This window comes from Pteropus alecto, unplaced genomic scaffold (genome assembly GCF_000325575.1).
Source record: "Pteropus alecto unplaced genomic scaffold, ASM32557v1 scaffold67, whole genome shotgun sequence".
NCBI lineage: Eukaryota > Metazoa > Chordata > Mammalia > Chiroptera > Pteropodidae > Pteropus > Pteropus alecto.
This window is the reverse complement of record NW_006441061.1, coordinates 6,384,464-6,406,666: the sequence shown is the minus strand read 5'-3', so window position 1 is coordinate 6,406,666 and position 22,203 is coordinate 6,384,464. Positions and strand designations below refer to the sequence as shown.

At 58.5% G+C, this 22,203-nt stretch overlaps 1 protein-coding gene across 1 annotated transcript in view; it reads left to right on the top strand.

The window, feature by feature from the left end:
* Positions 1 to 22,203, top strand: part of RAPGEF1 (Rap guanine nucleotide exchange factor 1) — a 68,727-nt gene that overhangs the window by 38,720 nt on the left and 7,804 nt on the right. Inside the window, exons 12-17 of the mRNA XM_015594238.2 lie at positions 12,528 to 12,616; positions 14,835 to 14,946; positions 16,713 to 16,788; positions 18,856 to 18,940; positions 20,940 to 21,032; positions 21,909 to 22,094. Of these exons, the coding sequence (XP_015449724.2) occupies positions 12,528 to 12,616; positions 14,835 to 14,946; positions 16,713 to 16,788; positions 18,856 to 18,940; positions 20,940 to 21,032; positions 21,909 to 22,094 (641 nt within the window). The remainder of the gene's footprint in view (positions 1 to 12,527; positions 12,617 to 14,834; positions 14,947 to 16,712; positions 16,789 to 18,855; positions 18,941 to 20,939; positions 21,033 to 21,908; positions 22,095 to 22,203) is intronic.

The following is a 22,203-nucleotide window of genomic DNA, read 5'->3' as shown; positions in this document are numbered from 1 at the left end:
CAGGGCATGAAGGAGATGCACACTGAGGTGGCTGTGACGGAGCCGCCACAAGCTCTGGCAGAGCTCCGTGGGAGAGGTGGCACTTGAGCTGTGGCTGGAAGGGTAGGTAGGATTTGGGGAGATAAAGGTCAGGGAAAGGTCAGCGAATCAGAGATGTTCACACCGAGGGACCTGCTTGGGGATGGGGACCAGGAGGCCCAGCATGCATCCTGGGAGGTCGCCCCACATGTCAGCCCTCAGGACTGAGGCCATGGCAGAGCCACCTGAAGGGTAGCGACAACACCATCCCTCAACGTGTCCTCAGTCACCCCTACACCTTCGCCGAAACCATCTGCTTCCGGGGCTCAGGCCAGGCTTTCACAGTTCCCCTCCGCCTGCTGCTTGTCCCCCAGGCGTTTCCTACTCCCGGTCCTGGGCGGTGCCCAGCCTCCTCTTGGCAGTGCTCCGCTGGGCCTGCCTGGCGCTCTCGTTCCGTGAAGTGTTAGCACCCAGTCCATACCCGTCCCCTCCTCGGCGTGCACGTTCACGGAGACTTGAACATGCGCACAGACAAGCATCCAGACCCGACTCGTGGTCTGGGCAGTGAGGCCAGCCGGACAGAGGGCGTTCGGGGCGATGGGGGAGTGACTGTGAGGCAGGGAGGATGGGAGAGCTGGGTGCAGCCTCCCCTGGGGCGGGAGGCGGCCGCCTCGTTCTGTTCTGACTCGCGTGGCCTCGGTGTGCCTGCCCCAGGGGCTGCTGGTGAGTGAGCGACGGGCCCTCCTGGAAACAGCTCTCCGACATGGTGCCCAGGTCCCTCTTCCTGTCCCCGACTCTCCCTCGGTGGCTCGAACTGTAAGGACCCCAGGCTGCCTGTGCGTTCTCACTGCGACCCAGTGTCTTCCTCGATCACTCCAGCCCCGGGCCCCGCAGCGTCTGCTCCGCAAGGGACTCCATGTGCGTCTCCTCCCTTGACTCTTCTCTGGCTCTGAATCCTGGCGGTGCGAGTCTTTAAAAGGACTGAGAAGTCGGGCTGGGCCCATGTCCATTCTGCCCTCAACCAAGTCCCTTTGCGATCTCTGAGGAACCATCAGGTTGCCGGTGCCTTGCAGGCATCGCAGTGTCGATGTTAGAAAAGGCTCCTCCCTCCGTCCCCACACTGTTCTCTGGCACACACCCCCTCTCTGCTAGCCGCGGGTCACGGTATTCACGGTCACCAAGAGATCTAGTCAGCTGCTGGGAATCCGTTGAAATGTGTCTGTGGCATCTTGATTTTTACTCAGGAGCAAGATCCAGAGTGAAAGTGCTGCCAGACCCAGGTTTTAGGAAGAACTCGAGAAACTTTCATTATAACTGTTATTTGTTTTTTAAAAAGAATCTCTAGGGTAAGAAAGTCAAGTGTGTGTCATCCTGAGGACTTCAGTTTGAAAGACGACAGGGACCCGAGGGCAGCTGGTGTCCCGCTCCGGGCAGACGGTGCTCCCCGGGGTGTCGGACCCGGTTCTCACACGTCGGCACGCGCGCTCTCGGCAGGCCTGTGCTCCGCGCTCCGGGTGTCTCTGCCGCGCTGTCCCCACAGCGAGGGCCCACTCCCCGAGACATCGTGCGGCTCCCGAGGTTCCACCAGTGCCTGTCACTCCAGAGCTCACTTTTTCTGCCCCCTCCTCAACCACTTGGGCGCCAGCCAGCCCCGGGCAGTAACCCAGCAGCCATCACAGGACCCGTGCACCCGGCTGGTCTAGAGGCCAGACAGGAAAGGGGACGAGGACGGAGGTGGAGAGAAGGGAGAGATGGTGGAGCCGGGTGAGAAGGAGTGGCCGGCAGGTAAAGTGGACCAGGGTCGCACGCGCGCTCCGGCCACTTGGCTTAGTGCAGTGTGTGCGTCCACCCGCTGGTCCCCGCTGCCTCAGCCCTGTCCCTTGTTTCTCCCTGACGTCATCTTGCCTGCCCTGGCTTCCTGCCCTGGTCACAGCTAACTCATTTTGGGGCCCGGGCGTGGGCAGGTGTTTCTCTGAGCTGCATCCGTCCTGGCTGCCCCACAGCCTGCCTGCTGGTCCGGTCAGCATCAGGAAAACGAGGCCGTGCTGCCGTCAAGCGTGGACAGCCCCTGGGGGCTCCAGCGATCTGTCCCTCCTTGGTCCGCTGTGGCTCGGGTGTCGTGTGGGCATTTCCGATTACCTGACGCCGTTGACTCTCAAACTCTGTCCAGAGTATAGTCTGCAAGTGCAGTGTCTCTTCGCAGGACCAGGCTCCTTGGGATTAGCAAACGGTCCCCACGTGCCCGACGCGTGACAGGCCTTCAGCCTGTATGTGTTCATTCAGTCTCCTCCGGCCAAACCCTTCTCCTGTCCCTGTCGTTTCTGAGTGTTCCCACCACCCCCCAAGGTGCCCAAGTCAGAATCGAGGCGACCCGTCTGTCCTCCCCCGCCACACATACAGTGGCCTCGCACACCCAGTCCCCATGCCCTGCTGCACGCCCTGGTCCTCTCCTCTCCAGCCCTGGCATGGTCACTGTGGCCTCCTTACTGCTTCCTGCCGCCACGGCCAGTGGCCTTCTAAGCACTGCAGTGTGAGGTGTCACCTTGTCACTGCAGAACCAGGGCCAGCGTTTCCTTCCATCTTCCCAGGCCTTGCTGGCTGCTTCTGCCCACCCGTCCGTGTGCCCACAGCGTGTGTGTCCCCCACTTCCTCCTGGCGCTGACTCCTCGTCACCGCCACACCCAGTCCCCTCCCGCCCCACCCTTCCTCCCTCCCCCTCCTCTTCCCCACATTTCCTCCTTACTTGCCATGTAGACCTCAGCGCGCCACCCCCAATTCACTAGGCCTCCGTTTCCCGATCTGTCCGATGAGGGCACGAAATTGTGAGGACTGAGGGGACACGCGTGTAAAGGACGTGATGCAGTGTGAGACGCACAACCAGCAGTTCATGGAAGGGAAGTAGTACAACAGTCATTACCACATTGGGAGGCCGTTTCTGTTTTTGTAAGTCAGGTTCTTTTTCTCGAGGTTAGCAGCCCTGTAAGGGCAGGGCTGGGCTCCTTATGTGCTTGTGGCCTGGGCATGTAGCTCAGGGCCGAGCCGGCGTGTGGCAGGTGCTTCGTGACGCCGAACTGACCAGGAGGCTCTTGCTTCACGCAGAAGCAGTGAGCAGTGACCAGGGAGGCCTCCAGCTCTCTCCCGCCACCCATCATCACACCTACGCTTCCCTGCTTCCCAGCATCTCATTAGAATGCCTGGATGGCGACTCGTCCCACCACACTTCTCCATTCCCGTGAATCCGATGCACGGGACCCAGGCCGTGGCCAAGAAGCCTGTGTCTTCCTCATTTTCCTTTTCTGCTGACCCAGGAGGCTCTGACCGCCAGCTGTCTGGCCCGAGAGTTGCACAAGTAGTTCCTGTCTGCTGAGCTTCTCGGGTATTGTTCACCCCCGCCTTTCCACCCTCCCTTCCAGACCCAGGGTGCTTGTGTGGCCAGCGCTGCTTCTGAAATACGAAGTCTGCATTCGATCCCACTTTGAGCCTCGGCCTGGCCTCGTGGAAGGAGACACATGCAGACGAGCACCCCTCCTGGGTTTCTGGGACCCTCAGGGCAGGGTGTAGGGCCGCCCCGGAGCCCAAGGACGAACCGGCCTGGCCTGTGTGGACAGCAAGGCCACAGCAGGAGGCAGGACTGGCCGCATCCCAGCAGCAGGGCCAGAGCTCGGAGATCCTCGCCTTGGCTCGCAGAGCCACCACCGTGACTCCGCCTTTCTGCCCCTCACTTCTAAGATGTTTCTGTTGATGCTGTCGCATCTCGGGTGGCCAGTGCTCTCCAGCCAGCTTCAGACACAGGGATGCTGCAGGTGTACTTCTGACGCCACCCATGGCAGTCCAGCTGCCCCGGCACCACACCGACTGCTCCCAGTCCTTTTGAAGGTCATACAGTGACAGGAACCCTAAGAATGCTGTCCACACACACTGGTGCCTGTCTCCCTGTCCAGGGCCCTTCCTGCTGCTCTGTAATGGAGCGCTTACCCCCATGCTAGAGATGGAGCAGCCAGACTAGAGACTATGGACCATTTGCTCAGAGTCTTAGGTAAGAGCTCAGGTTGGAATCCAGATCCCCACTCTGAAAAACAGTGTTCAGTGTTGACATTTGTGAAGTACTTAGTTGCCAGCAAATAAATATTGAGACCTGGGAAGGCTAGGTAAGAGAACAGTCCACACATTGGCAGGCCGTCTAACGCACGTTTTTGCCCTTCATGTTCTGACACATTACACGGTATAACTACAGGCTCTAAATAGAGTTCTCAGAAGAAGGTAAATTAGAGCCCCTGTCATGCTGTTTAAATCCAAACTGAGTAGAAATAGTTCAGTCCGATTCCTAGAACTGAATTCAGATCACTCGTTAATTTGTAGCAAAGCTCTCTATGAAGAGTTGATGCTACTTCAATAATTAGTGGCTATACAGAGCGCCCTCAGTGTGTTGGAGGTTTTTGCAAGAGTATAATCAGCCGTGAAACCAGTGGCCAAAAATGTAGCCTTTTTGAGGACAATCTTGTGATTTACACTGTTAAAATGTCACATGGGAAGAAAAGTAATTTCTGCTTTTACCTGTACTACTACCTAAAATTCTCCCAAGCAGAAAGTTTTTAGTCTTTTGTATCCTTTGTTATAAAATACACATTAGAGTTTTCAAGTGGTTTTCAAATAGACTCTACGAAGACATTTGTTTTGAAAGAAGGCACTTTTTTGAGCAGCACGATGCTGACGTCGCCCTTCTTCGTAAGGTGGATGGGTTCTCAGCAGTCGCACAGGAGGGCCGCAGGCACGCGCCCGCTGCGGGGGCCGAGAGAGCTTGGTGCAGGTGCTCACTGCTCGCCGCTTCAGCCTCACCGTCTGCCACTCGGCTTTGGAAAGTCATCTTCGGGCATTTTCTAAAATGTATTTGTTATAAATTAACACAGAGACATCAAAGAAGGAAGGTGCCTCTGGGCCTAGGGTAGACCCGAAGGATGGCTTTCATGAACACAATTAATTGGGACCAGGAAGGGGAAGGGGAGAGGAGACAAAGCCAGCAGTCTTCTCTTCGGTTTGCCGCATGGAGCGACAAGGAATGTTATCAAGAGCCCTTCCTGGTGACCTAAGAGTGATTGAGTCCCATCTCTAAGAACCAAATCAGACATGCCTCCCTCTAGGAGTTTCCTCCCACAGAGATCGCGTAGGGGCTGTGCAGCGGCTAAAAGCTTGACTTCCTGCCAAGAGAAATAGCATAGGCCCCGCATTGTGTCAACAGTCGCCGTTCCTGGTCGAAGGACGTGTGCTCTGAGCCCAAGACCAGTGCCGAGCTGGGGTTCCCAGCGATTTTCCATGGGGGAAGGGAGCCCAAACCGCACTAGAACAGCAACACCCCCTAAGTGTGTTTTCTTATAAATGATGGATAAAAATTTAAGCCCCAAAACCAGCTGTCCAATAACCTCAGCTGTCCTCAACCTCTGTGGCCCCCGGAACCGGTGCTTCTGTGAGAACCTAACGCCTGATGATCGGAGGTGGAGCTGAGGCGGTGATGCTGGAGCTGGGGAGCGGCTTCAGATACAGATGAAGCTTGGCTCACTTGCCCACCGCTCACCTCCTGGCGAGTGGCCTGGGGTTTGGGGACCCCTGCGATGGCTTATCTGTTTTGCTAAGTAATGTCCAAAAACACTGAAGCCATAAGCCTTGCTTGAGCCACGAGTGTACAGTAATGACCAGTGTCTGGCGACTTCCATCCTTCCCAGATTCTTCACCACGAAAGAGTCTGTTCACGCAGACGATCGCATTTCCCTATACCTGGTTGAGTAGAAAGATCTCCGAAGCTTGGAGCCCAGGTCACTGTGGAGCAGCCCTTCTGGCGGAAGTGCTGTGGCCCGTGGCTCTAGCCCGCAGCTGCTGGCATGCCGACTGCCTTCTCGGGCACCCCCGGCCTTCCCAATGTTCAGAGGAATCCAGTGGAATGGAGTGAAATGTTGTATTGAGGAGTCAGAACTTTTCATTTAAGATCTTTTTCCCCAGTCATTTTTCATGCCAGGACTATAACAGAGAGAAAGTGTCCATGAAAACCGGTGCCTGGCCAGCTTTGAGTGGCTTTGCTTCTTAGCGTGTGAATGGCCACATGCTAACAGAGAAGGTTGCCAGGCTCCACTGTCCTTTACTCAGAAGGCTTAGTGGTTCTTTCAGGTGTGGTTTCAAGAGCGGGTGGCAGGTTCCGGCGTCTTGTGAGAACAGGTCTTTTTTCCGCATCCCTGGCTTTGTTGTATAGCGAGCCTCAGCTCACTGCCTTTTGCATGGTGGTCATCATCACTCAGCCGAGGTGATCTCGCTCACGATCAGTAGGCCGTGTCGTGCAGAGCTGTGGGGCGGCATGGTTAGAGACTGCCACGTGCTCAGAGTAATCGCCGAGTGTGGGACGGACCATCTCTTAGGAGCTGAGCCGCGTGTCACTAGGTATGTGGCCTCCCCTCCCAGCCTGCTTCTTCGTTTCTGTAGTAAGGATTGTAACAGCACTTCGTGTAGGTCAGACGAGATGAGTCATGCAGAACGCTTGGCACCACATCTGACCGGCAGGAAGCATTCAGTAAGAGTGGCCGCCGCCGTCATCGCCGTGAGCCCGTCCTTGTTGCACTTGGACTGATTGTGTGCTCGTTGCACTTTGATTGTGTGCTTGGGGCCGACTGGGGCGAGGCGCCCCTCTGTTAACTGCTCCCCTTCCCATGAACTCTCTCTGGCACTCCCAGGCCTTCTGCAGAGACCTGCAGTCTGCAGACAGGCAGCCCCTCGTGTTAGAAAATCCTCGCCCAGTCTTCCTCGGGCTATAAATAAGTCGCTGCTGCAGAGAGAGCAGCCGCTCTGTCAGAGGCAAAGCCGGGCACCAGCCAGCTCTTAAAATAAACTCCGGGCTGCACTGAAGTGTTTCTGTCCAGTGGCCAGTTCTGCCTTTTTCCCGGCTTGTATGAATAAACATGATCTCAAAGGGCCTGGAAATGTTGTCTGGGAAGCAGTAGAGACCAGACTCGTTGAGAATGGCACGATAATGAGCCCGGTGTGGCCCTCACATCCACAGAGCCTGGAGAGGGACTGGGTTTCTGCCGTCCCTTGCACCTCCCCACCCCCTTGGAGGTACTTTTCAAGCTTGGCTCTTGTCCCAGCACGACTGCATAGCTTGAATACCAGGGCTGCTCACAGGCTTGGAGCTCCTGAGGGGGAAAGGGAGGGGCAGGGCGGGGTGGCCAGGATGCCTTGTCTAGGAGATGCTGAACCTCCTTCCTTTCTCCTTGGTGGCTGGCTACGCCTGTCCTCTGCAGTGCACACCCCTGGCGGCGGCCCTGAGCCTCCTTCTTGAGTCTCCCACTGTGGACCTGCACAGGAGCAGAGGGTGACCCTTCCACACTCAAAATCGAGAAGCTGCTGTGAGGCAGAAGCCTAGGCACCTTAATAAGACTATTACAGCTCCTAAGTGTTCCTTCATTCTTGAGTATACCTTGGACCCCTCAGCTCTGGCATGCAGAGTAGTTTCCAGACTGGTGTTTGGGAGGGCGAGGGAGGATGCCGACGCTGGTGGAGGGCTTGTCACACGCCAGCGCTGTGCCCGGGACTCTCAGGGCATCGTCTCATTAAACCCCACAGAGGGCCTGTGACAGAAATGCGGTTGTTTTATCCCCCTTTTAAAGGGAAGGAAACTGAGGCCTGAGAACTTCAGTCACTTGCCCGGGGTCACGAGTGGAAAGAGCCCAGGTCTGCGTGACTTGAGAATGTGCCTCTTAGCGATTGCCCTTGTCCCATCTCCCGGAAAGGCCCCCGCGGTGCAGGAGTCTGCCACCCTGAACTGGTCAAATCAGAACCTGTTGAACACACCCTGTGGTCAGTTAGGAAGATACTGTCAAACATAATACATCTCGTGATTACATGTAACCGTCTGTGTATGTGTAAGTTGGGGCTCAGTTATTGAAGGGCCTGCTTAAGTGCTAAGTGTGTTAACAGGGTGCGGTGTCAATTAGGAGAGGGTTGGGACTCTAGAAAGGCTTGGCCTTTGTCTTAGTCTGTTCTGGCTGCTGTAACAAAATACCACAGACTGGGTGGCTGATAAAGAAGAGAAATTTATTTCTCACGGTTCTGGAGGCTGAAAATCCACAATCGGGGTGCCAGCATGGCCAGGTGAGGGCCCTCTTCCAGACCTCCGACTCACCATTGTACCCTCACGTGGCGGAAGGGCCAGCATCTCCCTGGAGCCTCTCGAGGGTGCTGCTGGCGGCACATGGTCGCGTAAGAGCAGCTGAGCTGGGGTGCTGAGCCCGCAGCCCGCTCCCCCAGAATGGAGGCACGTGACAGAACTTCACTCCCAGCAGGAAGCGAAGCCTTCAGTGTCAGTGGGTCACAGCATGTGTGGCACTTTCACCGATTCAGTTGACTGGACGAGGGTTGTCCCTGAGTTTGTGAGTTAGCCGAGGGATTGAAATGTGTAAGAACGAGCGGGTACCGAGGGCAGGTGTCCTGAGTCTGATGCAACCCGACAGCGGCTGGCGCTCACAGGGCGAGAGGGCCTTGGCGTCCCCAGATGGGGAGAAGGAGCCCAGCTGGCACCTGGCCGGCGGAGGGAAGGGGACCTGCCCGTCCCTGCAGTTGCCACAGCTCCATCCAGGTTCAAGTACAGCTTTGTGAAACCGCCTAAGGATATGAGCGGCTTTGACCTCCTTTCAGTTTAAAATTTTGTTTATTCCCCCTTTCCCTGGTCCATGGGTTCCAAAACTCCTCTGCCAGAATGCAGAGACCGTTTGCGTGAATGACAGGGACCTTGGTGTTGCGTTGGAGTTTTGTCGAGTTCCCGCGCCAGTCGTGGGCAGTGAGCCTGGCAAGGACTTCGGCCACAGCCCCACACGCCCCTCTCCCGTTTCCCTGTGGCAGCAGTGTGCCTTTGCGGGATATGGTGACGTAGTTGTCTTTGCCTGGCGATCGGTCATCTAGGAGCGCCTCTGTCACACCCCCCTCAGCAGGGCCCAGGCCTGCGGGGTGCTGACCAGGAGCTGCAGGCGCTCACTGTCACTTCCCAGCCTGACCTCAGGCTTCTCTCTCTGGATGAGACTTCGGGAGCGTAGCTTTGGGGGCCCTAAGGTAGCATCAGAGGCATTGCAAGGTCACTTCATTTATTTAAAAAAAAAGAAAAGAAAAGAAAAAACAAAAGATTGGGTAGAAAAGGAAACGAATTCATAGGAATTTTTAGCATTTGGGTAGCATAGTTCTTCCATCCATTTTTAAGGCTTATGCCCTTCCCTTCCAAAGGATTTGAGGTGGGGTACGATATTTAAAAGGCTGTGATGTTTGACTTTCAAGGGATAAATCCGAAGAGGTTTATCTAAAATTTTTAGAATGAGTAAATACGAGCAGGTATCTGACTATACATGTTGGACTGAGCCAGAAGGTTCCTGAAAGGACAGAAAGCGTAGACTGGGCTGTGTGACAAAGCAGAGGACGTGGCCACCCACACAGTGCGTGAGGCTGGCTCTCCTTTGGGGCTGTTTAGACACTGAGGATGGCACCGGTCAGTCTTCAGGCCCGGGTGGGGGACCTCAGGCCGGAGGCCCTGGGGAGGGTTTGGCCTGGCCGGTGGCCCTCGTCCCGGTCACTGTGAACAGCCTGTCAGAGCTCGGCTACATTAACCTAATGACTCTTTCTTTTGTCTCTTTTCTCCTCCCCATCTTCTCGTTCTGTGTGTGTTTTCCTCTTCGACTCCGTAGTATAAATCTGTGTTCAGGTCCTACTCCCAGGATTTCGTGCCTCACGGCCAAGCTTCCGTTCAGCCTTTCCTCCCGTCTACCTCCTCTTCCTCTCCGCGTTTCCCTCCTGCTCACCAGTCTCCGAGCTCTGACTTGGCGGTGCCCGCCGTGGCCGGCCCGCCCCCCAGCACCGTAGACGGGCCTCTTTCATCTTCTCGGGAGAGCAGCTCTCATGGGAACACTGTCTGCCTTCCTTCTGAAACCTCTTTCACTGACTCGCCCCCGACGCCTTCGGTGAGAACTCAACCCCTCCCACCCCCCCGACGTGGGGCCACACGTTTGGAGAAAGCGGTGTCACCGTTCATGAATGAGCCACCTCCCTTCCCCCGCAGCCAGGTCTGTCGCTGGCGTGTGCCCGCTGGCAGCATGGCCAGTCGAGGTCTGTGGCAGGCCACCGGGCGAAGCAGTAGCCCATGTGTTCGCAGAACAGAAATCAAGCCTATACAGAGTTCCCAGCGAACCAAGGGTCTGAGTTTCCACAGGTGGATTAGTGGCCACTTAGAGATTGTCAGTCGCCATACGCAGAAGGTAGAAAATGCTGCTAGTTTCCTGTTTGGTTGGCGGTTTTTAGAGAAAGGCACAGAGACCGAAGGCGGTCGTGTGCTTAGTTGCGTGTCTGGGGACCAGGGGCCTGCTCTCCTGTGCTGGGAAGGTGACTGCAGAGCTGCGTCCAGGCACAGGGAAGTGCTGCCCCACAGGTAGGAGGGGACAAGTGGACAGGCCGGAGCAAAGCAGGCAGGTGGGGCCAGGCCTCACATGTGGGTCGTCTTGATGTGTGGGTTCCTTCCCTCCATAAGTGCCTCCCACCCCACTGGGGACCCCGCAGTCCCCACCACGGCAGAGTGGGAGGGGCGGTCTGATGGCCCTTGACATCTGTGGAGAAGACCCAGCAGGAAACGTGGGTCCCCTTTAACACAACGAGAGGTGGCTGGAGCAGCTCGTTCATTGTTCCCCGACCCCAAGGCAGAGCCGCCCCGGAAGAACCGAGTGCAGGCCCGGCGGGCTTCTCCTTCTCTGAGAAGGTCGTCCTGGCAGGGCCAGCCCGGGAGGCTGCCTCTCTGAGCCGTGAGGACCGGCTCGAGGGCCTGTCACATGTGCCTTTCCTCTCGTCCTGTCTCCCCCAGAGTGACAACGCCAGTGAGGAAGCTGGTGAGGGCGAATACGTCAGTCTGTGCTCCTCTGGCCAGAGCAGCGAGGAGCTGGCTGACCCCCGAGGAGTAAGTAGCCTCGGGCTGCCTGGTGCATGCGGCCTGGCGCCAGGGCTCGGCCCGGCTTCCGTCTGGCCGAGCCCCCCGGTCACTAGCAGACCGGGTCCCCGCAGCCTTGCCAGTTCGGCCTCGTGGGTGAGGACATGGCTTCTGGTGAAAGTCTCCCCTGTGCTTTCGCTTCAGTTCGAGCGGCGCCCCTCGAGTCTGGCCGATGGGTCTCAGAGTCCACGGAGCAGCCTGCCAATGGCCCGGCCGTGTGCCGGGGGCTCTCCAGGACGTCTTTCTGTCCCATCTTCTGGTGTCGATGTCCGCCCTCCATTCCTCTTGCCCCCAGCATGCCCCTTCGCCCCTTTGCTAACTGCTTCCCAGGGAGCAGGGAGTCTGGCAGGTGGCCCCCATGTGCTCACACACCTGTCACTGCTGCCCCGGGGCCAGCGAGTAGAGCGTCAGCAGTTCTGTTACGTAGCCAGCTTTCTGGGTTTTGCTGCAGCAAAACATGGGCAAATTCAGAAGCCTCAGAACAGCCCGTGAAAAACGAGGTCCCTCCTGTTAAGGCCCCTAGGAGGTCCCCATAGGATCCTAGATGTCCACATAAGACAAGTCGTAGAACGTGGACTTTCCCTCCAGCGAGGTCGGAGCCTGTGTGGGGAGCTTAGCCATTTCCGCCCTGGAATCCTCAACTCTCCTGGCCCCTCTGGGGACCTCTGCCCAGCCGCCATCCACCCAGTTCAGCCCCCACACAGTGGAGCCCCGCAGGCCAGCCTGGGGCCCGTCCTCCACCCGGGGCCACGTTCAGGGCTGGCCACTTCACTGCACACACTCGTGATGATGTCCCACGTGTTCTTGCTGCTCGTTCTCTGTCGTGGCCTGGGTGGCAGACCAGGAACTCTGGAGCACAGTGTTGTCAGCCCGGGGCGGGCCCAGAGTCCCGGGAAGCGAGGCTGCCGGAGGAGAAGGTGGCTGTCGAGCCACAGTCCTGAGGACTGTAACTGGGTGGGGAGCCAGCAAAGGTCTGCCGCCCACCAGCAGGCACAGCGGCTGAGGACGCAGGTTCAGGAGGTAGACGGCCCTGGATCTGAGTCGAGTCTGCAGCCTCCCAGCCGTGTGGTCTTGGGCAGGGCTCTTCACTTCTGCCAGCCTCTGCCCGTGCATGCGAGAATGGGCGTGACGGTGCCCGCCAATGACGGCTCGGGCGGGGCCGAGTGAGGAGAGGCGTGCGGCGCCCTCAGCACAGCACCTGGCTGCGCTTTGCCGAGTAGCAGCGACTGTGACATCCTTTCTTCCAGGAGGTGGTTGGGATGGCTTCGTCTCGGTTGGCAGCTGACACATGTTATAAGTAGTGGCACCTTTCACTCTCCCCAGAGGCAAGATGCTAGTCTGAAGAGGGCCTTGTGCTTCCCGTGTGACAAGCCGCGTTCATGGGTAACTTGTCCACGTCTTGGACTGCTCTGTAGGAACTCACCTACCGAAGCCACTTGCAGGCAGGGATGCTGGGAAGCAAACCAGCCCCAGCTTGGGCACCTGTCACAAACGCAGCACTGACCTCTCTTTTCAGGAATCACCAGCTGTGAAAGACGGACACCCTAGAGACCCCTCTTCAGTCAGCAGTGCCCCTGGGAAGGACAGCAGAGACGGCGGGGAGAGGTAAGGGGTGACCCAGCGGGGCCGGCGGCCTGGAAGCAGCAGGTTTGCCCGGGGGCAGCGGCCGGAGCTGCCCCTGCCAGCCACACGCCTGGCCTGCTGGTGCCCTGTGTCTGTGGTCTTGCTTTTTTTCTGACTCTCAAAATCATGCATTTTCAGGGTAGAAAATGTGGAGGTACAGAAAAGTGTGAGAAAACAGGAAAAAACACAAATAGCCCGTCCTCAAAGACTTCATTCTAGTGTACAGTCTGCCATTATTTCTTGATTATCTGAAACCATGTTAACCACCTTACGAATTCCCCACGACAGTCTGTTCTTTGACAAATCAGAGGCCAGCTTTCCTCAACCTCTTCCAAGTTCAAGTACAATAACACAGTGTAAAAGATCCCCCCAAATAAGAAAAAAACTGGGTTTTGTGAATTTCCAGATACAGTGCGTATATTAGATTCTTAAACCATGTGAAAGTAAGTTACAGGTGTGACCCTCGGTCCTAAAGGCTCCAGCATGTCATCTTACAGTTCCCTAATTCTCCCTAAAATGTCTCGTATAGCTGATTTTCCTCAAACCAGGGTTGATCAAGAGTCACCTCTGCATTTAGTTGTATGTTTCTTTAATCTTTTATAGCATTTTTCAGTGTTAGCATAAGTCAAACCTGACCAGGTTTAAAAATAGGTAGTAAATTTCAAAATAGACCGTGTTGGACCTGTAGGTCGGCGCTGCCAGCTGCAGCTTCACGATGGCTTCACCGTCTTGGGGAACTGTCCCACGTACTCAAGCTTTTCCTCCCTCTTTAGGCCAAAGTTCGGCTACCTCTGCGGTCCCGGGTGCAAAGCTAAGCAATGCCCAGGTGTCGTTGTCAGACTTAAGCATAAATGGTCAAAGAGGTCGGAAAACTAGCAAGAGACAGAACAAAAAAATCGGAAAGCGTCGTATGAGGGCCTGCGGAAGAGGGTCACGCCCCCGGCCTGTTCTTGACCCCCACTCTGTGTGGTCCATGTCGAGTCTGAGTCATCTGCCAAGTTAAGGTGTCCCCAGCTGTGAAGCAGGGCGATAAGTTAACTAGTTTAACACCTGCCGGCGGCAGTAGCTCATAGGTTCTATCTCTGGCTTCACTGGGCCCGAGAGTGCCATTTTTCAGAGTTCCAGATGGCCCCTGTAAAAGAAGCAGAAGGACGAGCACATCGACTGGTTAGAAACAGTCGCTGGGATGTTGTCCGCGTTCCACACACACCAAACTGCCGACTAGACGTTTGACGAGATGTGGCAGAGGGTTCTTTCCAGGACCGCGTGTGGTTTTGTCCTGGCCCATCTGTGTCATCTTACTGCAGGCGCAAACTTTTATGTCTGAGATGCTTCAGGTTAAAAATGTGGCCTGTGACCACAAGGGCAGCCAGTGCCTCGCAGGATCCATCGTGGGAATCTAAGTATGAATCGGGGCTGTGGGAGAAAACTCTGCAGGAAAGTAAGGTGCCTTCAGAGCCAGCACCCTTCTCCCCCAGAATGCACCCCAGCCACCCGCCTGCTCCCTCCGTGGGGAGGCTCGCTCCTTCTCCTGTACCAGCAACCTCCCAGTCAACTCTTCGGTCTCAGCTTATCTGTCTTGTCCTCAGGGGCCTTCCCTGCTCTTCAGACTAAGCTGAGACCCCTGCTTGTTTTAGCATCCGTGTCACCTGCTAGACCCAGTGCCTCCAGGACAGGGGCCAGTCTGCCAGATTCACACTTCTCCTCAGTCCCTCGGAGAAATGGCCCTCGGCAAAGACTTGGCGAGTGGCATTAAGATGCACACGAACCCCGACTCTGTGTACAGTGAGCTTTGACAGAGAGTGACCGACGCCATCCCTTATTTAAGTAGCTCAGCGGAACCTTCTTGGTTTCCTGGCGTAATCCCTTCTGCTTACAGGTGGATCATCCAGAGAGAGCAGAAAATGTCCCAAGGTCACACAGCTCATCAGTACCAGAGCTAGAAATCCAGTTCACATTGTGGCTTCCATCCACCACTCAGGATCCCGGGGTGGCGGTCGGGGGTGGGAAGTGGGTCTGGGCTTCACACTGGAGCTGTCACCAGGGTGGACTTGTTCAGGGGCATGGCTCTGACACGTGGTTCCCATCCAGAGGGCTACACTGCCTCAGCCTCCAGGCCATAGAGCCCATCCAGAGGGCTACACTGCCTCAGCCTCCAGGCCATGGTGACACCTACAGCGAAAACCACTTCTCCCTCCAGGGACCCAAAGTCACCAGATGCTCCAGAGTCGGCTCAGTCAGAAGAAGAAGTGGACGAGCTGTCCCTCATTGACCACAATGAAATTATGGCCAGGCTGACACTCAAGCAAGAGGTGAGGCGTCTTCAGGCCTTACTCCTGCAGAGTCTGGCCCGTGATGAGGGTGGGGGGCTTTGAAGAGGATGCAGCCTTGAGGTGCATCAAATAGAAAGACCCAAGTGAGGCGTCGACCTCCAGGGGCAGCCTGGACTGTGGGCCTCATGCATCTTGTGTATCCTGGCCCAACACCTGAGGCACCATGGGTACTGAAAGATCCTGAGCAAATGGGTGAATTCCAGGAGGAAGTGTGCTGTCACCTTCTCTGACACATCTAGCGAGTGATCTCGGGCAAGCTGCAGGACATCTCTCAGCCCCCGATGGCTGGCTTGTGAGATTGACGTTGGTGGGAGGCGCTCAGCACGGAGCCTGTGCGTGGGGCACCCTCGTGAGCGGGAGGTGTCGCTGTGTTGTTACGATCAGCGACCCCACGGTTGTCTCCGCGTGAGAACACAGCTGATCAGGAAACCTCAGGCTACCTGCGTCCTGTGCCTTGTCAAAAGAGCCTCGCTGGTGAGGACAGGACCACACCTGTCGGAGGAACTAACCCGTAGGGCCTGCGGCCTCTCTTCTGCCATGTGCATCTGGAAACCCAGAGGAATGGCTGAATGCAGTGGCCCAGCCGTGATGCACAGCCAGGCCCCTGGCTCCGACTCGAGGCAGCACACACGGCCACAGACAAGCAGGCGCGCACTGCCCTCCGCGCGCTGCTTGACTCGGCTGAGCTGGCCGGGGGGAGCTGCGGGCCACTGGGACAGCTGCGCCTCCGCGGACAAGTGTGGGCTCAGGGCCTCTGGCAGAGATTTCTTCCAAAACCTCAAGTCAAGGTCATAGATAGCCACCCCCACACTTAGCTAGAAGTCCAAGGTGCGTTCAAGACTCAGGCCAGGGGTGAACACCGAGGCCCTGACGAGGCTGATGTGTCTGTGAGAGCGAGGGCGGCAGACACGAGCAGGGTCGCGGGCCGCATTCCGTCCCCTTCAGAATCACAGAGCAAGGGAGCGCTGGGGCCCCGGGCCAGGCCTGGTGCTCTGCACCCCTGGTGACAGCTCTCTTTGGCTCCGGGCCAGGTTGCAGGCATTGGGCATGTAAGCAGTGTCAGGTCTAATTAAACATCTTTGTGATACTTTGCATTCCTCTGAAAAGGGCTCCTTGGAAGGACCTGTGACGTTATGACAAGTGACTTCTCTTTCCACCTGGGGAAGCACAATCAGATCTAGAGTAGCCTGCTGTGGTTTTAGGGACACGAACGTACTCGGAAGTGTTCCTGCAGCCCAACAGTTACTCCGGGAGAGGCTGGTGGCGGTCCTGCCTGCCTCGCCGCAGGGCCCCGCCTGGCCGGGGGCATAACACGGCCCGCAACCCTGATTGGGTTCCCGCCTGCCTCGCCGTGGTGCCCCGCCATCCCTAGTGTGTGAGAACGTCCCTCCCTTCCTCGCTGACCCCTGGGTTGGTGAACAGGAAAAGCGAAGGGTGCCATGGCCCCCTGACCCCCTAGTGTCCTCAGAGCAATGTGCCCTGGTGCTATTGGTGTCTGCGCAGCCCAGGCCCACCCACCACCCAGGTGACATCTGCCCTGTGCCTGCCCACCAAGCACGGAGCACCGGACGGGCAGGATGGGCACACCTGGCCTCTGCAGCGCAGCCACACTGCCCCCAGGCCGAGCAGAGGAGAGGGGGCTTGGGGGCACCGCGGTGCAGAGTCTGTGTCGTCTCTTGTCTGCCTGTGACTTCTGAAGCCGACGTCTCACGGCTGCCTCACGCCCTCCTGTGTTGTCATTGCAGGGTGATGATGGGCCAGACGTCCGTGGAGGATCTGGGGACATCCTACTGGTCCACGCTACTGAGACGGACAGGAAAGGTATGGCAGCACCCTCTGCAGTGGCCTTCGTCCGCATCAGAGCTCCCTGGATCGGGGCTGGTCCTGCTGAGGCCACCCACTGCCCTGCCCTCTCCTGTCCTCTCCGCCAGCCCTGAGCCAGTTGGGATGGTGGTGCTGCTGGGTCACCACAGAGAGAGCCCACCTGGGGGACCAGTGACCTGTGTTCAAAGCCAGACCTCCTCTTCCCAGTTCCCTCGGAGTGTGCCCCGTTGGTGCAGGGTGTCAGTGACCCCTAGGATCCTCAGGGTCGTCAGGAGGGCAGGGTTCCAGGGCAGAGGTTTGCCCTGTGGATAACAGGGAACGTGGATAACTCAGGTTTGCCCTGTGGATAACAGGGAACGTGGATAACAGGGAACGTGGATAACAGGGAACATGGATAACTTGCTGTTACCCTCTGTACTTTCCCTGACGTTTGAGCCGTTCCGTTACCCCCGATCGGAGCTCCTACGTGCCCTCCCCTGGGGCTTCGAGCAGGGGCGCTGCCCCCACGGGATCCCAACCCTCTGGGGACCTGGAGAAGCGGGGTCCTGGGCGGAGGCCTCTCGTTCCAAGTTGTTCCGAGTTCTGCCGGGGAGAGGAGGGGGCGGAGGAAGGTGCCCGGACCGTGCTTGACACGGGGGAGGGGCCGCTCCTCACTCGTGTTTTCTTTCCGCATCTTTAACGACGATTACAAGGGTGGGGTACCGTGGGGTACCATGGGTACCGTCACTGTTAGAGGCAGGCGTGGGAGGAGTTAAAACACCCCGTCTTGAACCCCTGACCCACTGATTTCATCTTTGTAAATGACCACGTCCCTGTGTTTTTACAGCGGGTTTCCCAAAGCGTGTTACACAGAATGGTTTTTAAATTAGGAAAGTAGGACGAAACTAATGTTTACATTGCAGGGAATTTGAAAACTAGAGAAAAAGCAGCAGCGGCCCCCATAGACTCACCACAGCCACTGCTCTGCCCTGCAGGGCTTCTTCATCCCGGGTCTTCGCCGGGGGCAGAGCCCGGCCCTGGAGGCTGAGTCCAAGTCCCAGCTGTGCCGTCCCCAGGCTCGGGCGGCCATTGGCTACTTCCCTCCGTCCCGCCTCAGCTGACTCCGCTTTCGAAGGGGCGCAGGGTGCCCAGCGACTGTGAGGCTGGAATGAGCTCAGCAAGCGTTTCTGCTCGCAGGCGGGCAGGCGGGCAGGCGGGCAGGTGGGCAGGTGGGCGAGTGGGCGGTGCTCGCGAAGTGCGCACTCGCCCCCAGGGACAGCCAGCCCTCCGCCTCTGCGCCAGACAGGTCAGAGCCCAGCCTCAGCCCTGCGAGGGAACAACTTCCGTTTCTGCGAAGGGCTGGAGTGGGAGCTGGCTGCAGTCCTCTGCTCTGAGCGGCAAAGCCGGCTGCGGCCCAGGCCAAGGGGGACTCTGCAGGCAGGGCAGCCTGAGAACCTTCCAGTCTGTGCCGACTGCGCCTGAGGGAGGCTGCTCTGCCAGCTGGGCTTCTGCCCGATTTTAGTAATGGAAAGGCTTCGAGGCTCCGGGAACCAGAGCCATTGTACCTGGGGCCGCTTGGGAGGGTGTATCCCACCCGCAAATAAATGGGGCTGCTGTGATTCTGGAAAGGTCAGGAATCCCTGACTAGAACCAGCCCCTCCGAAGGGAAGGGGAGGTCGGGGATGGGAGCGCCCGGCCCAAGTGCCCCCGACTGCTGGAGGCAGGCCCCTCCTAGTTGGCCCTGCCCTTCTCTGGCACCCCAGCGAGCCCATGTGCATAGCCCAGCAGCCCGCCACGCTCTGCCCCTCCCGCCTTTTCTTGGGCCTCTCGGTACGTGTTAATTACCAGGTCTTTGTTTCTGGGCACTGCCACCTTAACGCGTTACCTGTTGCTTAGCTTCCTGATCCTGCTGCCGCGTTTGAATCACTTTCTCTGCCGGGATGATTAGGACCCTTTGAACCATCAGGTCCTGGCCCAGACAAGAAGCTCTCGATGCCTCATCGGGGGCGGCACACGCTGGCAGCAGGTGTGCCCGTCCGCCCTCGCCGGCGGCGGGCAGCGCTAACCTGTGGCTCTCCCCTCCAGACCTGGTGCTGTACTGCGAGGCCTTCCTGACCACCTATAGGACCTTCATCGCCCCCGAGGAGCTCATCAAGAAGCTGCAGTACAGATATCCTTTCCCAGCCCCCGGCCCTGGCTCCACGCCTCGCACCACGGAGCTTTGGGAACGGAGAGAAGAGGGGCCCCCCGGCCACTCAGCCCTCAGGCAGGGATCTGTGGTGGGCAGCAGGGGTGCTCCGTCCTGCCCCACCATGTCCTGGCTTTGGGGCCTCAGGCAAGGCTTCGTCTGTGAACCTCTTTCCCATCTGTGAAAGGGCGGAGTGAGACTGCATGACGTGTCCGGAGCATAGAGCGTGCTGGCTGATGGTAGTGATAGCTGGGTGCTCCTGCAGCAGAATTAGAATTGCCGTGCCCTGGTGTCCGGAGCATAGAGCGTGCTGGCTGATGGTAGTCGTGATAGCTGGGTGCTTCTGCAGCAGAATTAGAATTGCCGTGCCCTGAGGGGGGGATCCTGCAGGTCCCCGCAGAGCCCCAGGTCATTGGTGCGATGGCTGTGTAGTGTCTCAGCCTTGAGAGGACCAAGACTCAAGGCTCAGACAGTCACGGCCACTCCGCCTGCTGGCCTGCCCGGTAGTGGACGGAAGCCACGTCCACAGCAGAGTTGGCCCCTCAATTACATTTGCCCGCAAGCTGGCCCTTTCAGACGACACTGCCTGCAGTGGTGGCTCAGGATAACCCTGGGCCTAGAAGGACCTACTCTTGATGCCTCTGGTCAGGTCCAGACCTGCCCATCCTGCCGACGCTAGCCTGGAGCTGCTTCTCCAAAAAGCAGGCCAGCTTAGGGTCCCCAGGCAACTTGGCTGCCTCCCTGGTTCACAGCCCGTGACTGCCCTCTGCTGGACAGCGTCCACCACTCAGGGCAGGAAGTCTGGAGACCAGGCTGGCTTCCTTCCCTCCCTGTGTGCCCCGAGGCTTCCCTGAGCTGCCTCCTGTCTCCTCCGGACCCCATGCCTTCCACTCTCCCCTCGCCCGGGCCCCAGAGGCTCCGGTCCCCCGGGACTGAAGTGGGTGGCGCACAGACAGGTTCTCCAGCCTCACACGTTCACTTGCTTGCAGACCCAGCTCCACCAACGAAAGTAACTCACACTCGTGGCGGACTTGCTGGTGTCGGGCCTGCTGCTAAGCATTTATACGTGTGACCCCACCCGCTATAACACCATTTTATATTTCACGGCCATGTTATTGCCGTGTTACTTACGGTGCTGTTATATTATTTCCTATATGTACTTAAGGAAACTGAGGCTCAGAGAGGTTAAATGACCCACGTGGCCATTTGTTGGGGGCGCATCCCCTTCCCGTCCCCCAGGCCTCTGACTCCAGAGCCGGGCTCTCAGCGCCTCCCCTGTTCAGCCACCTCCGGCGTGTTAATGGAGGTCAAGATCCTGAGCACAGCTGGCCAGTGAGCCCTCTGCAGCAGGCCCTGGGCACTGTCTCCGGCAGCCGGCTCCTTCCTGAGCACTGGGTCACAAGGCAGCAGGCAGGATGGAGTCAGAGAAGGGTCTGGGGGGTCGATGGTGAGCACAGGAGGACGGCAGAAACCGTGGCCCCAGGAGGAGCTGGAGGTGGCAGGTGGGGCAGGAGCAGGTGTCCCTCAGGTGGCCTCTGAAGTGTGGGGAGACGATGGGAACACATGTCAGGAGAGGAGCAAGACTCCTCTGGGCTGCACACGTACCGGGGTCGAGGTTCGGGCACGTGGTTTGTGACCACCTTTCTCTTCCTGAGCTCAGCGAGGCGGCCCGCGGTGTTTCAGGAAGTCTGACGGGAACCTCGGGTTGAACCGACCCAGGCCTGGGCGGCGCAGTGGGGACGGTTCTGCAGGCAGGAGAGGGTGGTGGCTGAGAAGAGTCTGGGGTCTGGGCTGAGTCCCACGTTGCGGCCCTGCCCCCTGCACAAGTGCTGTGCCCTCCCGTGCCCTCGCTGCTGGATGTCGCCGCCTCGCCCCCAGGCTTCCTGGCACCAGTGAGCGGTGGCTGGGAGGGGCGGCCCCCCACTGACGCCACGCGTCCCCGCCCACGTGAGCATGGTGGTTTCCTTAACTCGCCCTCCACGTACGAGAAGTTCTCTCCGTTTGCTGACACATTCAAGAAGCGGGTCAGCAAGAACACGTTCTTCGTGCTGGTGCGGGTGGTGGATGAGCTCTGGTGAGTGCTCCGCCCTCCAGACCGGGGGAGGAGTGGGGAGGAGCCCAGCAGGCCTCGGGCATCACGGGGCTCCTGCCGGGCCGCACACTTCTCTGCTGAGATCGGGGCCTCCTGGCACGTTCCACCTGCTTCTCCCGAGTACGTGCCCACAGCCCTGGACGGAGCTCACCCCTGCCTGCTTTAACATGACCCTCGGGAAAATGACCTGTTGCCTCAGACCGGCCCCGGCCCGCAGCGTGCTTTCCTCATGGGGGCCATGTGCCCCGCACGTAACTCACTTAGTCCGCAGTGGCCGCGCGCTGAGCCACCAGCAGTGGTGGACACGCCTGCTGCCCTCCTGAGCTCCCGTGCGCCCTGACACGGTGCTGTCCATGTCCGTTCACCCAGTGGGCCCCTCCCCAGGCGGGCGAAGGAAACCGCCCAGGCCCTGCCCTCCTGCTGGGGGATCGGCTCAGCCAGCGCCCACAGGCTGCGGCACCGCAGGCATGGCGTTCTGTGCGGGGGAGGGCCAGGGTGTCCTACGCGCGTCTGGCCTGAGGGCCAGGACCCCTTACGACTCCTCGCCCGTGGAGCCAGGAGCCCGTCCGGGCAGGATTTGTGTGGGATTTGTCCACAGCCCAGGCCCCGCATGGGCTCTGCTGCTGGTCCAGTGCCAGCAAGTGTTTGCTGGTTACCGGTGGGACCGCCCCAGCACTCTGGGGGTGCAGGCAGCTGTCCCAAGCCTTTTCTCTTGCTCTCTTCCCGTGAGAGGTTTCCGGCTCTGCTGATGGCTGCCACGTGGCCCTTGGGCATTTTGAGGTAGTTTCTGCACCCAGTGGCAGCCATCTTCTTCCTGTCCTGTATTCCTGCCCCTCACCCTGTGGCCTTGGCCTTCAGCCTAGTGGAGCTGACGGAAGAGATCTTGAAGCTGCTGATGGAGCTGGTCTTCCGCCTGGTGTGCAGCGGCGAGCTCAGCCTGGCCCGCGTGCTCCGGAAGAACATCCTGGACAAGGTGGACCAGAAAAAGCTGCTCAGGTGTGCCAACTCCGACCAGCCGCTGGCCGCCAGGGGAGTGGCAGCCAGGTGAGCCGCCGGCTGCCCCTGTCCATCCGTGGCCGCCCAGCCCCGTGTCCTCTGGTGAGAGCTGTGCCCAGGAGCTGCCTCTCAGTCCATTTCTTGTAGCGCATTCCCC